The following is a 16,653-nucleotide window of genomic DNA, read 5'->3' on the forward strand; positions in this document are numbered from 1 at the left end:
AATGTTTCATTATCTCAAAAACATTTCCACACTCCCAAGTGGTTTTCCGCAAAAAGCACATAGCAACAGTTCATAATACATAGTTGGCCTTGGCTGATGCCCAAAAACTTAAGCAAGTTTTCCTTTTTTTTTTTTTTACTATTGAGGATGAGAGCTGTATGGATGGAGCAGAGGCTAAGAAGAACTGTTGTTGAAAAAAAGGATAGAAGAACGAAAGTTTAATGTGGTGTATGAACTTGGCGTGGCAGCTTCCAGACTTTTCAGTGGAAAATTCGCCCTATAATAGCCATCACAAATGGGATAACTTCCAAGCACGAGGCCAAACGTCTTCAGCAATGCACTTTGAAAATATTCTGAATCTCAAAAGATTCTTGGCTTGGAGCAGACAATGTGAAAATAATTTATTCTACTATTATTAAAGACTTTCGGTTATTTTCTAGGCTACTTTTAAACTCTTAATAAACTTCATGTGGTTTAGAGAAGAATTTCAATGTGAATTCTACTAAATGACCCTTAAATCTCTATTTTTCCCTAGACATCCCTAGGGCAAACGGAACTAGTTTCTAACTCATGAGTATTCTTATTGCTGCCAGGGAGGGCACTAATATCGATGACTTAGGAACTCTAAAGCTGTCTATTTGTCAAGTAATTGAGTAGCTATTACTCCTCCCCCTCAATACTATTAGTTTCAAGAAAGATTTGCCACACAGTTGTGAACTTCAACTAATAAAAGAGATCTCCTTGTGCTGTTTTCTTTCTAGTGGTGATTTTATAACCTGCAATTTAAAACCTCTGTCCATTAGAAACTCCCCAATGGGAGCACATCGGAAGCATTTGATGGACTTAATAGTTGAGCCCACCGGCCCCCAACACATTCTGTGCCCTCCCCATCTTTTAATCAGAACCTGTATCTTTACTGCATTGAAATGTATCTATTTTAATGCTTTTTTACTGTTCGAATGCAAGCTGCCAAGGGTCGTGGGTGGCAAATTAAATAAACAGCAGTGTCACAATTCAACTGTTGGAATAGCATCCAGAAAAGGGGGATGGGGGTGTTAGCGGCTTTTAGTCCACCCTCAGCCTTGGAAGCTCATCAGGTGACCTTGGGCCAGTTCCCCCCCCTCCTACCCCAAGCTACCTCGCAAGATTGTTGTGGGGGCAAAGTAGAGGCAGGAATGGGATATGTCAGAATAAAGCTGGAAAGGACCTTGGAGGTCTTCTAGTCCAACCTTCCTGCTCAAGCCAGAGACTTTTAAGTACTAGAACTATCTATCTTAAGTGTATGAATGTATTTTATTCTTATGTACACTGAGAGCATATACACCAAAGACAAATTCCTTGTGTGTCCAATCACACTTGGCCAATAAAAGAATTCTATTATCTACTCTACTCTACACTCCACTCTCTATTCTATTCTATTCTATTCTATTCTATTCTATTCTATTCTATTCTATTCTATTCTATTCTCTACTCTACTCTACTCTACTCTACTCTACTCTACTCTACTCTCCATTCCACTCCACTCTCCATTCTATTCTATACTTTATTCTCCACTCTATTCTATTCTACTCTACTCTACTCTACTCTACATTCCACTCCACTCCACTCTATTCCTATTCTATTCTATTCTATTCTATTCTATTCTATTCTATTCTATTCTATTCTACTCTACTCTACTCTACTCTACTCTACTCTACTCTCCATTCCACTCCACTCTCCATTCTATTCTATACTTTATTCTCCACTCTATTCTATTCTATTCTACTCTACTCTACTCTACTCTACATTCCACTCCACTCCACTCCACTCTATTCCTATTCCTATTCCTATTCCTATTCCTATTCTATTCTATTCTATTCTATTCTATTCTATTCTATTCTATTCTATTCTATTCTATTCTATTCTATTCTACTCTACTCTACTCTACTCTACTCTCCATTCCACTCCACTCTCCATTCTATTCTATACTTTATTCTCCACTCTATTCTATTCTATTCTACTCTACTCTACTCTCCATTCCACTCCACTCTCTATTCTATTCTATTCTCTACTCTACTCTACTCTACTCCCCATTCCACTCCACTCCACTCCACTCTCCTATTCTATTCTATTCTATTCTATTCTATTCTATTCTATTCTATTCTATATTCCATTCCATTCTGAGAGCGTGTGCACCTAAGAAATTCCTTGTGTATCCAATCACACTTGGCCAATAAAAGAATTCTAGAAGTAAAAAAAAAAAATAAGCTTAAGGTAGAAGTACTATCTTAATCTTCGGTAACATGGGGACAAATATAAATAATATAATATGGGGAATTTTAGGAAACGATCCTTATTACAACACTGGAGGTCCTTATTGCGAAAAACCTCCTGTAGTAATACAACTGGGCTTTTCCCCCCCCTCTCGTCGTCATCAACCTGCGCCATTCGATCCCTAGAGGGAAGCAGAGACCAGGAATACAAAGGGCGGAACCTTCCCCTTTGAAGCCCGCGTTTCCGGGAGGGACTCTTAAAACAACCGGGCCCGGAAGCAAGCGCCTGACCGGAAGTGCACCCTCGTATCGTTTTCCCCCCCGCCTTCAAATTGATGGTAAGCTCTTCGGTAAGGAGGTATACAATACGGTTGTGTGTTTGTGTGTTCATTTACATTGTTGTGTGTGTATGGGTGTGTAGGAGGCCGCCTTTGGCCTCGAATAGGGCCTTTACTCGAGTGGGGGGGCCTGTCCGGCTTTTGGCCTCCTGGCTTCTCTGACGACCCTGTTTCCTTTCTCGTTTTCATTTAGCCGGCCTCGACATGCTGGTCTCTCGGCTGACGGCTCCCCTCGTGAGGGCATCGCGCTGTGCAGGTAAAAGGGCTGCCGCCTTTGCTAAGGGAGGGGGTGGGGGGTGGCCAGGCCGTTTGCCCCCCCAAAAAAGGGGCCTTTCCCATAAATAAATAACTTTACTGTCATTGTACGTGTATACAAAAATATATGTATATGAAATCTTATTCTGTTCACCGCCCTGAGTCCTTCGGGAGAAAGGCGGTATAGAAATTCAATAAATAATAAATAATAATAATACACAGTATATCTCTATTTTCATCTATATCTTTCTTGTTCAATCTAAACATTATTGTGTATAGACAAAGTTTCTGGGTATCATTCCTATTAATCCAATTCATGCTAACAATGTTAATAATAATAATAATAACTTTATTGTCATTATACATGTATACACAGTATATCTCTATTTTCATCTATATCTTTCTTGTTCAATCTAAACATTATTGTGTATAGGCAAAGTTTCTGGGTATCATTCATATTAATCCAATTCATGCTAACAATGTTAATAATAATAATAACTCTATTGTCATTGTACGTGTATATACAGTATATCTCTATTTTCATCTATATCTTTCTTGTTCAATCTAAACATTTCTCTATTGTGTATAGGCAAAGTTTCTGGGTATCATTCATATTAATCCAATTCATGCTAACAATGTTAATAATAATAATAACTTTATTGTCATTGTACATGTATACACAGTATACCCATACAAAGAAATTCACTTAACACCCAAAGACCAGGTCCAACACACATAACAATCCCCAAACACACCCCCACCCAGCCACCACAAATTCCCCACTCCTAAAACCACCCAAACATCCACACAACAGACCAAGTAATGCTGTCCAACAGCTGACTGATTTAGTTCATTGTCGAGTGCAATTATAGCTCTGGGATAAAAACTATTCAGGAGACGTGTGGTCCGAGTTTTAATCGTTTTGGATCTTCTGCCGGAAGGCAACAGTCCAAAAAGATTGTAAGCAGGATGGGAAGAGTCTCCGAGGATGTTATGCAACTTCCTTAAAGGGCGAGATTCGAAGATGTCATCCAGGGCTGGTAGCTGGAGCCCTGATGATATTCTGGGCAGTTTTAATGATTCTCTGTAGAGCATTTTTGTCCACTACAGAGCTGCTCCCATACCATGCAAGAATGCCGTATGTCAGGACACTCTCAATGGTGCTGCGATAGTAGGACAGAAGGAGATGCTGAGATAGATTTATCTTCATCATCTCGTGTCTCCTTTTGCTGGGGATGAAGAATGGAACTCTTGCCTCACAATCAGGAGGCTGTGAGTTTGAGCCTAGGTAGAGGCAGATATTTCTTTCTCTATGGGCACAATGAGAATATATCTGCTGAACAAAGTTCCGCATTGGCGACAGGAAGGGCATCCGGCCATGAAATGCTCTGCTAGCTCCATTCAGTTGCCCAGACTTCACCCCGCAACGGATGATGGGGTCGTTAATTAATGATGATGATTGTTTTAATGCAGGCCAGCCAGAGTCTCCTCTTGGCACGTGAGCAGCAAACAAATAAAATAAACAGGAGTTTATTCTCACAAATTCTCGCAAATACCTATTTATGAATTTCGTTCTCACTTTGTCCACAGGGTGCTTTCTTTTGAGACCATCAGTTGTCCTTCCACCTCCTAGAGCAACCGTTCTGGCAAGTTACAGCACACATCCGTCGAGCAAAAATGGAACCCGGCCCCACCAGTGGTTTACCTTTGACCCTGAACTGGAAGAAATGCTGGTCCCTCGCAAGATGTCCATCTCACCTCTTGAAAGCTGGCTGACGGTTCAATATTTCCTCCCTAAAAATGGAGGTATCATAAACGTTCATGAGAAGAACGCTCCCCGACCGTTCCAACAGTACGATCTCCCTGCTCCTTCTAGGGGCACTGAGGCAGAGGAAGAAGAAGAAGAGGCAGAGCAAAGAGGGGAGATGAACCAGCCCAGAATGGAATGCAGAAACATTTTGAAGATCCGGAGGAGGAAGATGAATAGGCACAAGTACAAGAAGCTGATGAAACGTACAAAATTTTTGCGGAGAAAGGTCATGGAAAAGCGGATGTGGCGGAAACAGGTGAGTTTTCCTGCCCATTGACCTCTAGGTGAAGAAGAGCGTTTGTGTTTGTACAGCATGGTTGAGTTTCTCCTCTCTTGATGAACACACATGAACTAAATGTCAATTTGTAAAGCATTCCTGGCCTGCTCTTGAGTTGCCATAGGCAGGAGGAGGGAAAACTGACGGAGCAACACAGCAGCAACCAGAAGCACAATCCACGCATACGTTTCTCTAGGTTACCAGAGCTCCAGCCAGAGAGGCGTGTTCTCTACAGCCCGCGAAAGTGCTCCGTTGGAGAATGTGATATGACACACCCTGGGAGACGGGGGAAACAGGGTCATAGTTGGCATGTAAATTACATGGGGTACAGCTGATTTGCTGTCAGGGTTCCTACGGATGCCCTAATTAATTCATGAGCCTCGAGCCAAGTTTCAAAAGAAATCCAGTTATTTATTAGGAGCAATATGTCGGCACATACCCAAGTGGAGTCAGCTCTGCCCCACGTAATTTACGTCCCAACTATGATCCTGTTTCTCCCCCCCCCCCCCAGGGTGTGTCATAAATCACATTCTCCAACGGGCTGTAGAGAACACGCCTCTCCGGCTGGCTCTGGTAACCTAGGCTGCAGCCTTGAGAAAGGCATGCGTGGAATGTGCTTCTGGTTGCTGCCGTGTTGCTCCGTCAGTTTTCCCCCCTCCTGCCTATGGCAACTCGAGAGCAGGCCAGGAATGCTTTACGAGTTGACACTATACATGTGCCTCTGTGCAGCAAAATTGCATAGTGATTGACTCCAACCCTTGTCTCTTAAGGCCATGGTTTTCGTCCAGCTATCAACACAGCATGATCATAATTGGTGCAGCCAAAAATAGGTTGGGCCATCATTGGGGAAGGTTAAAAACCATAGATGTGGAATACCTTGAGAGACTCCAATTTTGCCTCGGCTTTTCTAGGATGTCGTCTCTGTTATAAATATGAGAAAATTGGCACCTGAGTGCTTTTGACTAAATCTGACTTGGTTGGGGCATTTTTCCCAAGATACAGATTTAATACAACTAGTCCTTGATTTACAATCATTCGTTTACTGACCAAAAGTTACAGTGGCACTAAAAAAAAGTTACTTATGATCATTTTTCACATGACCATTACAGCAGCCCTGATCATATGAACGAGTTATATCCAGGTGATGACAAGATTGTAACCTCAGCTCAGATGACGTGCCACGAATTCTGCGGTTTGGAGCATCGTTCCCAAGCTAGACTTTCATTTTCTGTTTTTTCCTTTCTTTGTATAGAAAAAATTTGAAAACGAACTGAAAAGGATGTGGAAAAAAGCTGGCTTGAAAAACCCCCCCGAGGGTTGGGTAACTCCGAAGATTTACCTCAGAAATGTGAAATCTTGATGCTGCTTTGAGTAGAAATGTCTTTAATTAAAAACTTTATTTAAAAGGCAAAGGTAATTTTCTTGCTTACCACCCTCCCACCCCCCCACAAGTAACAATTGTACTGCATTTATACAAGAATTTTGAAATGGAGCCTTTTAACAATTATCCTTACGGCAACCTTGTAATGTTGAGTCTCTATTGCAGATTGGTAAGAATAAATGCAGGAAGTGACCTTTTTAACAGTGAGTAAAGGGATTTATTTTGTCTGCTGGCAGTTGTTTAGAAACACAGGTGACTTCTGTCACCCTGTCAGGCTCAGAACACAAACTTCTTTATTTGTGCAAGCGACACAATTCTAACTTGAAAAGACCAGCTATTCTCCAAAGCACCTGAAGGCCAGACAAGGAATAATGGATGGAAACTGACCAAGGAGAGATTCAACCAAGAAATAAGGAGGAATTTTCTGACAGAGCAATCAACCGATGGAACAGAAGTTGCCTTCGGAAGTTGTGGGAGCTTCATCCCTGGAAGCTTTCAAGAAGAGACCGGACTGCCATCTGTCAGAAATGGTGTAGGGTCTGCTTAGGCGGCGGGCTGGACTAGATGACCTACAAGGTCCCTTACAACTCTCTTCATCCGTAGGTGTTCTCTCCCCTCCTCTCTCTTTTTTTCCTGTCCCGATTTTAAGTAGTGTCCGATTGTAAAAGGTTTGAGGTGACTTCAGCGCCTCTACCAAAAGGAGGTGCAGGAAACTCCATTGGGAATTTGGGGGGGGGCAGGTTTTCTCACCCAATCAGGTTAGCTTTGGGGATCAGTTGCAAGGATATTTTTTAGGGGGGGCAGTGGGGGAAAAAACATATTTTGGGCTACTTTGAAGAGCTCGGACAGTTTTGGGGCCAGATATCAAAAACATCCAGGAATGCTAAAACTGAATAACGCATCGCAGGGGATCTTCCTCTTGTGTGTGTTTTTTGTTTTTTTGTTTAATTTGATTTATATGCCGCCCTTCTCCGGAGACTCAGGGCGGCTTACAGTGCGTTAAGCAATAGCCTTCATCCTTTTGTATATTTATACAAAGTCAGCTTCTCTTTCTTTCTTTCTTTTCTTCTTTCTCTTTCTTTCTCTTTCTTTTCTTTTTTTTTTAATTTGATTTATATGCCGCCCTTCTCCGGAGACTCAGGGCGGCTTACAGTGCGTTAAGCAATAGCCTTCATCCTTTTGTATATTTATACAAAGTCAGCTTATTGCCCCCACAAACTGGGTCCTCATTTTACCTACCTTAGAAAGGATGGAAGGCTGAGTCAACCTTGAGCCTGGCGAGATTCGAACTTACATTAATTGCAGACAGCTGGTGTTAAATTACAGTGCCCTTGTCTGCAGAGCTATCCAGGCTCCCCCCCCCAGCACTTAACCCCCAGATCCAGCTTCTCGTTTCTCACCCCACTCACCCCCACTTTCTATCTCTTCTCCCCAAGGATCCCTTTGAGGAAAAAAACGGGGGGGGGTAGCAGGTTTCATGCTTTGCAACCTCCAACATGCCTTAATATTTGGACTATTCACACCCTGCTGAACTTTTTGATACTCTTGATGCAAAGGTCAGCGGTTCGAATCCCTAGTATAGGTGAGCAGGGGGTTGGACTAGATGACCTTGAAGATCCCTTCCAACTCTGCTAGTTACTTCTCTCTTCCTCACCCCCCCCCCCACCTCTTTATGGGTGACTCCTGCTGAGACCAGCCCAGCCCTGGATCTTCTGCCCCCAACCTCGAAATGGGACCCCCCCCCCCACATCCCACCCCACTCCCAACCAAGGGAATTGCATCATCTGCAGAAAATCCAAAGAAAAGCTCCTGGCAAGCGGAGGCATCCGGAAAGGCGTCGCTTTCTTCTCGTGCGCGTGCGCGAGGGCTCCAGGATGACCGGCAACCAGCGCCACCTACTGTTCGCTGCCATTTTTTATTTATTTATTTATTTACTTCCTCGGTTCCGCGCGCTTTGAGAGCCTCCGCCTTGGCTTGCGCAGGCGCAGTTCGCCTCCTGTGGCCCCGAGCGCGCCGTTCTGGCGGGAGTTTTGAGGAGCGTTTCTGAGGGGATTTTTTTTTGGGGGGGGGGCTTTTTTTTTTTTTGGGTGTGTGTTGTTTTTAAGGCCATGAAATTTTGGGGCCGTCCGGCTACCCTGCTGTTGGGACGAATGAGTTTTCCATGAGGGGAAAAAGAAAAAAAAAAAAAGCAATTTTCCCTCACATTAAGCCAGGGTTTGCTTAATTGTGGCTTGTGGAGCAGCCCTGTTGTTGGAGCCCTCATGGGAAGGCTGGCAGGGAGGAGTGCTAGGCCTCAAATCCTGGTTTATCAAACCAGGGTGCTGAACTGGCTTGCTTTTTTTTGTGTGTGTGTGCAAAGCAGTGTGTTTTCAAGCTAAAATTGACCCCCTGCAGAGTTTATCCAGGTTAAATCCAGGTTAACCTGGATTGTTTGAATATAAAGTAAAGAGTAATGTCATTCCTTAGTACAGACAGGCCTAAATTAACTTAGTACAAAATTAACTTAGATTAATAAAATTAACTTAGTACAAAAAGGCCTGAATTTAACTCCATAAAAGGCCCCACAGGGCTTCTTTTTTTTTATAAAAAAAAGTGCCTCTTGCAAAAGTAGAACAGCAAACATTGGAAGTTGCAAGGGAAAACCACAATCTGCCCCATTTTGCCTCAGGAAAATATATATTTTTTAGTTTGGCTGTGTCAATGACAGCAGCCGTGTTGTCCCTGAGGGCTGCAAACCCATCTAGGGTAGTCAAAAGATGTGGAAAAAGGCTTTTTTTTTTTTTATTAGTTCGATTTATATGCCGCCCTTCTCCGGAGACTCAGGGCGGCTTACGATGCTTTAAGCAATAGCCTTCATACTTTTGTATATACCTGCTTAGTAGGGCTTTTTGGCCCCTTTATGGGTTTATAGATGTTTGCAGTGTAAATCTGGTAGCCCTGGGCGAGCCCCCATGTCAGCCATTTTGTGAGAGCACCCTCAAATCAGTTTTCACAAGCCTGAGTGGGAACTCAAAAGGTTGAGGCCTTCCAACTTGGATCAGAATACATTTGCAGAAGGCTGAGAATGACTGATAAGGAAACCTGCCTATTCAGTTAATTGGCTAGTTTATTTATTTCCTTAGTGGGTTTCTGCCATTTCTTTTTACTGTATTCCAGCAAGTTTACAGATTTACAGATTAAGAGAGTTGGAAGGGACCTTATAGGACATCTACTCCAATCCCCCTCCCAAGCAGGAAACCCTACACCATTTCTGACAAATGGTAGTCCAATCTTTTCTTGGCGAAGGTTGTTGAGAGTGTGGTGGCACGACAGCTGCCCAGGCACCTGGATGAAGCTATCTATCTAGACCCGTACCAGTCGGGCTTCAGGCAGGGGCACAGCACAGAAACGGCATTGGTCGTGTTGGTGGATGATCTCTGGAGGGCTCGGGACAGGGGTTGCTCCTCTGTCCTAGTCCTATTAGATCTCTCAGCGGCTTTTGATACCATCGACCATGGTATCATGCTGCAGCGGTTGAGAGGGTTAGGAGTAGGGGGCACCGTTTTGCGGTGGTTCTCTTCCTTCCTCTCCGGCCGCTCGCAGTTTGTGTTGGCAGGGGGGCAGAGGTCGACCTCGAGGCATCTCGCATGGGGAGTGCCACAAGGGTCGGTCCTCTCGCCTCTTCTGTTCAACATTTATGTGAAGCCGCTGGGTGAGATCATCCGTGGTTTTGGGGTGAAGTGTCATCTGTACGCTGATGATACTCAGCTGTACATCTCCACCCCAGACCACCCCAACGATGCCCTTGATGTGATGTCTCGCTGCCTGGAGGCCGTACGGGCCTGGATGGGGAGGAACAGGCTCAGACTCAACCCCTCCAAGACCGAGTGGCTGTGGTTGCCGGCGCCCCGATATAGTCAGCAGGTGCCATCGCTGACTATTGGGGGTGAATCCCTGCCCCCCACAGAGAGGGCTCGCAATCTGGGTGTCCTCCTGGACGCACGGCTGTCTTTAGAAGAGCACATGACGGCCGTGGCCAGGGGGGCCTTTTATCAGGTTCGCCTGATCCGCCAGTTGCAGGCCTTTCTGGACCAGGACGCCTTGCGCACGGTCACTCATGCCCTTGTCACCTCCCGGTTGGACTATTGTAATGCTCTCTACATGGGGCTCCCCTTGAAGAGCACTCGGAGGCTCCAACTGGTCCAGAATGCGGCCGCGCGGGTGGTTATGGGCGCAACCCGCTGTGCCCGCGTGACACCCCTCCTGCGCGAGCTGCACTGGCTCCCAGTGGTCTTCCGGGTGCGATTCAAGGTGTTGGTTACCACCTTTAAAGCGCTCCATGGCATAGGACCCGGGTACCTTCGAGACCGTCTTCTGCCACCAATAGCCTCCCACCGACCAGTCCGTTCCCACAGAGAGGGTCTCCTCAGGGTGCCATCAGCCAAGTTATGTCGGCTGGCGACACCCAGGGGGAGGGCCTTCTCTGTGGGAGCCCCAGCCCTGTGGAATGAACTGCCCCCGGAAATACGCAAGATCTCCGACCTCCGGGTGTTCCGCTGCGCATTGAAGACCTTGTTGTTCCGCCAGGCAGGGCTGTCAATATAATAATTTTAAATTGGGGTATTTTAATTTTTAGAGTTTTTAAATCAGCCAAATCTATTTAATTATTTTAATTTTTAATTATTGTTGTGTCTTGTGTTTTTAAACTGGCTGTACACCGCCCTGAGTCCTTCGGGAGAAGGGCGGTATAGAAATAAAATTATTATTATTATTATTAAAATCTCAAGTGATGAAGCTCCCACAACTTCCGAAGGCAACTTCTGTTCCATTGGTTGATTGTTCTCACTGTCAAAGTTCCTTCTTATTTCTAAGTTGAATCTCTCTTGGGTCAGTTTCCATCCATTATTCCTTGTCTGGCCTTCAGGTGCTTTGGAAAATAGCTTGACCCCCTCCTCTCTGTGGCAGCCCCTTAAATATTAGAACACTGCTATCATGCAGAGTTGCAAATGCTGTGTTGCTACACTTTCAGCTGTCTACCACAGGTTTACACTGACCAATGAGCCAGTCTTAATGGGGCTTGCTTTGAGGCCTACTATCACTGTACTAAATCAGTTGACTAAGGGATGTTTATTAAGGTTTAGTTGAAGGGATTAGCATGAGAAAGATAGAATTTGCAAGCAGTGGCCACTGCAAAGTCTAATGGAGGGGCTTACCTTAACAAAATCTGAATTGTAAATCACCCAGAATCATTGATTGAGATAGGTGGCTATAGAAATTGAATGAATGAATAAATAAAATTCACTGAATTGAGATGAAAATACCAAGGGAATGACATTGCATTGGGATGGCTTGGAATTTTTTTTTTAAAAAAGATGTGAAATAGCTAAATGGACATTTTAATAGCAATAGCAGGAAAAAGTGAAGCAATTTGAAAAGATTAGGGGAATGGGCTGGAAAACTACATTGTAACAGTAACAGAGTTGGAAGGGGCCTTGAAGGTCATCTAGTCCAACCCCCTGCTCACACAGGAGACCTGTACTAGGGATTGGAACCGCCAAACTGCCGACCTTTCTGATCGACAAGCTCAGTGTCTTAGCCACTCAGCCACCTAGTCGTTGTATAAAGATGACTCCTGTTTTTGGCCAAAGCATCCCTAGTCATCAATAGGAGTATTTATCCCAGGCAGCAGCTGCCCGAGTCATGCAAATAAAAGCTCTGGAATACCAGTTAGGACTGGCTGGAGTTGATACATCTAAACTATTTTTGTGCCTGAAGATGTCAGCTTCTGATCTTGATTCCTTCTTTTTCCTTCCAGCTACTTCTGAAGAGACTGCCGCTGTATTCGTGGTCAACGGATGCAAGCTCTGGATGGTGAGTTGACTGGCTGGAACAAAACACGACTTGACAGATTCTCCCTTCAGTCCAAGGGACCTTTCAAAGGTAAGTCCATATAAGCATATCAAAAAAATCTCGAGGCATTGGTTCATCAAGGTGGAGAGAGTCCACAGCTAGGCCAAAGGGATGATTTCATTAAATTCCTTTATTTTAGTATGGATGCAGTTTCCCAAGATCAAAATGTCTTTATTCCTTCTTTATTCACCCATCATTTATAGACTGAATTCTATAAGTATTTATCAATTCTATCTACCGTAGATAAAAGTGGCATTGTTTATGGATGATATGATAAAGTTGCATAGACAAAGAGCATAAATGTTATTCTTTGGTTAGCTTTTATAAGCATACTGTATACAATAATTTTTTAAAATATATTTTTATTGCTTACATATAAATATATTGAATACAATGCAATTGTCCTGGCATTCTACTTGCCATGAAACAAAGGTAAAAACAAACTAACATAGCTAGTGCTGTACAGTTATTTCTGACCATCATATTCTAGATTAGAATATCAATTTATCTTTCATTCTAATACCTACATTCTGATACATACATAGTATCTCATTCCATTTACACCTAACCTGATTCTTCCGCATTCTTCACTTCCACCTCACGTTTCTATGTATACAATAAAAATGTTGTTGGGCAAATAGTTATTTTCATTTTCTTAATATTTTTACTCCATCAGATCTTTTTGAATTTCTTTGAATAAATGTTAAATGCAGAAATACACCAATCCACTCACATTTACATATGAAAAGTTCATGGGTTGTGTGGATATTTAATATTGGACATCGTTTAACTGCTGGGAACAGTAGGGGGAGCACCCACACAAGGAATTTGTAAGCAGAAGGCCAGTGAGTCTGAGCTGGGCTGCAGAGGGCAGGTGAAGTTCCCTTGACCCCTGGTGAATACATGGACATCTACACAAAATTCTATTCATGTTATCACTGTTGCCTTCTGAGACATTTTCCCTTCTTGTCTGTAGCCTTGAACATTCCTGTTACTTTCCTCCCACCCACGCACTACCCAGATCTGACCTTGAGTTTTTAAGATTACCCAAGGATGGCTGGCTTTTGCCACATAAGGATGAGCCCATCCTCAGCTTAATACACTTGATAGCTTCCAAGAAAATTTCACACAAGTCTTTCTGTCTGCTGCAATTACATATGGCCCAATTCTCTTAATAGTTTTATAAACGCTTAAGTTTGGAACCATTCTTCACTTGGAACAATGTAATTCTTTTCCCCTGCAAAGCTGGGAAATTTGGGCAATGTATAGAAATTCTTCTATTCCCTCTTGTAATATATTTGGAGATTTGGAATGTAGTTGTCTTGACTTTAATCCAGCGTTTCTCAATCTTGGCAACTTTTAAGATGTGGGGGCTTGAACTCCTAGAATTCCCCAGCCATCAGGCATTGCTATAATCTTTCAAATTGGTTGCAGAACTGTTGTAGAGAAACTGAAATGTAGATATTCTTACATTTTGCTGATCACTTTTGTACTGTATACCCCCCCCCAACAAGCACCTGATGTACAAAACAGCCTCTCAACAAAATAAACAGATGGGTTCAGTTTGCCAACTCCTGGCTGGAAATTTACAAACAGGCCAGGAGTTCCAGTTGCTCAATAATCTGTTAATGGAAACAAGAGGCATTTTGATTTGTGGCCTCTTTAAAAAAAACACTCATAAATATATTATGAAGGTTCTCTAAGAAGTATCTGCTCCTTTTTCATGAAATTTCTTGAATATATTTGCAGTCAGATGGGCATAGAACTCACATTTACTAGAATAGCAATTTGCAGCTTTGGTGCTTAGATCTCACTAAATCTTCCATTAAACAACCCACTATGAAAATAGCAGAAAGTCTTTATGAATGTATGGAGTCTTTTCCAAGCATGTATTTAAGGCTGTTGTCAATCCAAAAATAATGTCTTAGGGTGACAAGCCTTAGAAGAATCAATAATTAAAAGAAAAGACAGGGAGGTCTCTTCAACTTACTGAAGAAATATGATAGGAATAGTTAAATAGACAGAGCAGATTAGATGACTCAGGCCAATATAAAATACTATATATACATTACCCAAACCTATATAGTTTACCAAGCACTGCAACAGCAGATAATTATCTTACACTCTAATCAGGTTTTTTAGATGGCTAAAGTGGGATTGTTTTATATGGTTACAAATTATATCTATATAATTTGTAACAATTCTAAGAAGATTCTGTTTACTTAGAAAAATGCTACAGTGTAACAGTGATCTAACTTGGAATACTGCTTTTTTGGTAAACTGCAACAATTGTTGAAATTTCATTTCCCCTAGTGCCCCATATTAGCAGCACAACAGACTTGGATGACACGTGTCCTCTTAAAACCTAATCCTAATTTTGCTGGGCATCATTTCAGCGGGAACTGAATTTTGATGAGAACACCAGCAAAAGGAATGTTCTTGCTGGAATGATTTTTCTATTTCCTGTCCAAAGACACCAAGCTGTTTCTAAATCTTCTGCCACCATTTATGTTGAATGCATAAGCTTAAATTTTTACCAATTTACCCCAAACCTCAGATTGTTTCTGAGATCCCCCTAGGGTACCTGTACCATTGGTTGAGGTTGATTGCCTTAAAGCATATGGTAGCTGGCAGTAAAGGATAAGGGAATTAATGTGGTCATCACCAGCTCTGCCAAGATTTGACTCCTCTCCAATAAGTATTTCTATTTATGTCAGTTGTCTTCCAGATAATGGTAACCATGTGCCTACATTTACATTTTTCATCCTCTTTTCCTCTGGGTCTTTTAGAATGCAAGTTAAATCATACTGACAATCTTGCATTAATTTCTTTGGCCAAATGTGAGGTACAAACAATTGCTGTGAATAAATAGGAAGAGCGTGGTTGTATGAGATGCAAGATTTATTTAGTCTTCCTTGCAAATTGAGGCCTACCAGCCTTAGGGAAAGGGAGCTGTGAATTCAGTACTTTGGTTGTTGGACTCCAATCCATGATAATCAATTATCTCTTGCATGTGAGGGATTCCCTAACAAAGGGCACTGATTGATCTCTTTTCCAATGGCTTAGTAAGCCTTCCATAATCTTTTTCTTCCCTTCCAGGAAGCGAGGCACTTCTTTGCTTCTCATTAAAAATAGCTTTTGTAGGAACTAACAATTCATCAAATTCCGGGAAACAAATAAGGATATCACTGAGAAATCGTAAAGGATGATGGTGTGGAAACTTTGGCTCAAACTTTACGGCTGTATGGCCTCTCTTAAAAGAAAGCTGAGCAAAGAGGAAGAGTCATCAGCAAAGTGTGTACATGGGATTGGAAGAACAGGGAGAAAGCCAAAAACAATGTGGTTATGGACTTAGCCTTGGTCTTCATGGCAGTTAGTTACTTTAATATTTCTGAGTCAAGTCCATTTCCTTTCTCACCACCCTGGTGATTTCATCCTGGGCGGGTGTAAAAGATACGATCTGCAAAAGTTCAAGCAAAGTTGTTGTACAGGACTAGCGCTTTAAACTCAAGTCATCTTGCCTGAGACAAAAAAGGAAGCTTAATTGCTGGGAAAAAGCCAGCTGGATACTCCTGAGTTTGTCTTCCTGACCGGCCACAGAATTGGTCAGGCTTCTTAGCTCTTCCTTCCAACATCATACTGCCACTATAGCCTGAGACCATTGCAAAAGGCATGAGGTCCAAATCTGAATCAAAATGAAACACTAGTTATGGAATAATTTGTGAGCCTATCCTTTAACCTTCCTCTTCAAAATCTAGAATGTCTGGGCTTAGATGATTAGAAACCACAAGATGTTTTTCCAACATTCCAGTCTAGTCTATGAGCCTGGAATTTCCTGATATTTTCCTTCCAAGTATGAGCCAACCCTGCTTAGTCTTCTAAGATCAGGTTGATTAAATGCTGACACCAGAGGTGGGTACGAATGAAAAATGTGCCACCTGTGCCTTTTTCTTATGAATTCTTAAGTGAGCCATAAGGAAGAATATTCTAAAAATATTTGTAAGTGGCAGCTAAGCTTTGGCTGGAATCCTGAGAGATATTCCAGCTTCAATTACACTGTTGGTTTGGGGCATTTCTCCTTCTCCGTCCTCAGCTTACTGGCCTTGTCCAGCCATCTGCCTCTTTTGATTCAACATCTTGAACTTGGAGTCACACAGCTAAGAGATATTTATTCTCAAGATGAAACTTGATAATTTCAGAGTTAAAGTGGTATCCTGGTGATGGTCCCCTCAATTCCTCAGCAGTTTTGGGATCAGAAAAAAAACAATCCTGGCTGTACTCCATCTCAAGGCCTCTACATTTGCCACTGGAATTCTACCAACCAAACCACGCGTGGCCTTTTTTTTAGCCCAGGGATCTATTTTGATCTTATTTTTTTTATAAAACACAGTGGTTTGGAAAGCCCAGGCAACTGTTAAAAACAATATTTTTAGGAGAGGTGTAACTTCTAA

The 16,653-nt window shown here is 42.6% G+C and overlaps 1 protein-coding gene across 3 annotated transcripts; it reads left to right on the plus strand.

The window, feature by feature from the left end:
* Positions 1-2,527: 2,527 nt before the first annotated feature.
* AURKAIP1 (aurora kinase A interacting protein 1) lies at positions 2,528-6,338 on the plus strand. 3 transcript variants are annotated; one of them, XM_070956101.1, is made up of 4 exons: positions 2,528-2,590; positions 2,784-2,846; positions 4,436-4,911; positions 6,185-6,338. In XM_070956101.1, exons 2-4 carry the CDS (start codon positions 2,795-2,797, stop codon positions 6,290-6,292), a joined length of 636 nt encoding a protein of 211 aa, XP_070812202.1. In that variant the 5' UTR covers positions 2,528-2,590; positions 2,784-2,794; the 3' UTR covers positions 6,293-6,338. The 3 variants fall into 3 exon arrangements, with proteins under 3 accessions (XP_070812202.1, XP_070812201.1, XP_070812203.1); XM_070956100.1 differs by having other exon boundaries at positions 2,563-2,602; XM_070956102.1 differs by lacking the exon at positions 2,528-2,590 and adding an exon at positions 2,595-2,610.
* The last annotated feature ends 10,315 nt before the right edge of the window (positions 6,339-16,653 follow it).

The sequence above is a fragment of the Pituophis catenifer genome, unplaced genomic scaffold, assembly GCF_029215685.1.
Source record: "Pituophis catenifer annectens isolate HBS135680 unplaced genomic scaffold, rPitCat1.0.hap2 SCAF_18, whole genome shotgun sequence".
In the NCBI taxonomy this organism is placed as follows: domain Eukaryota; kingdom Metazoa; phylum Chordata; class Lepidosauria; order Squamata; family Colubridae; genus Pituophis; species Pituophis catenifer.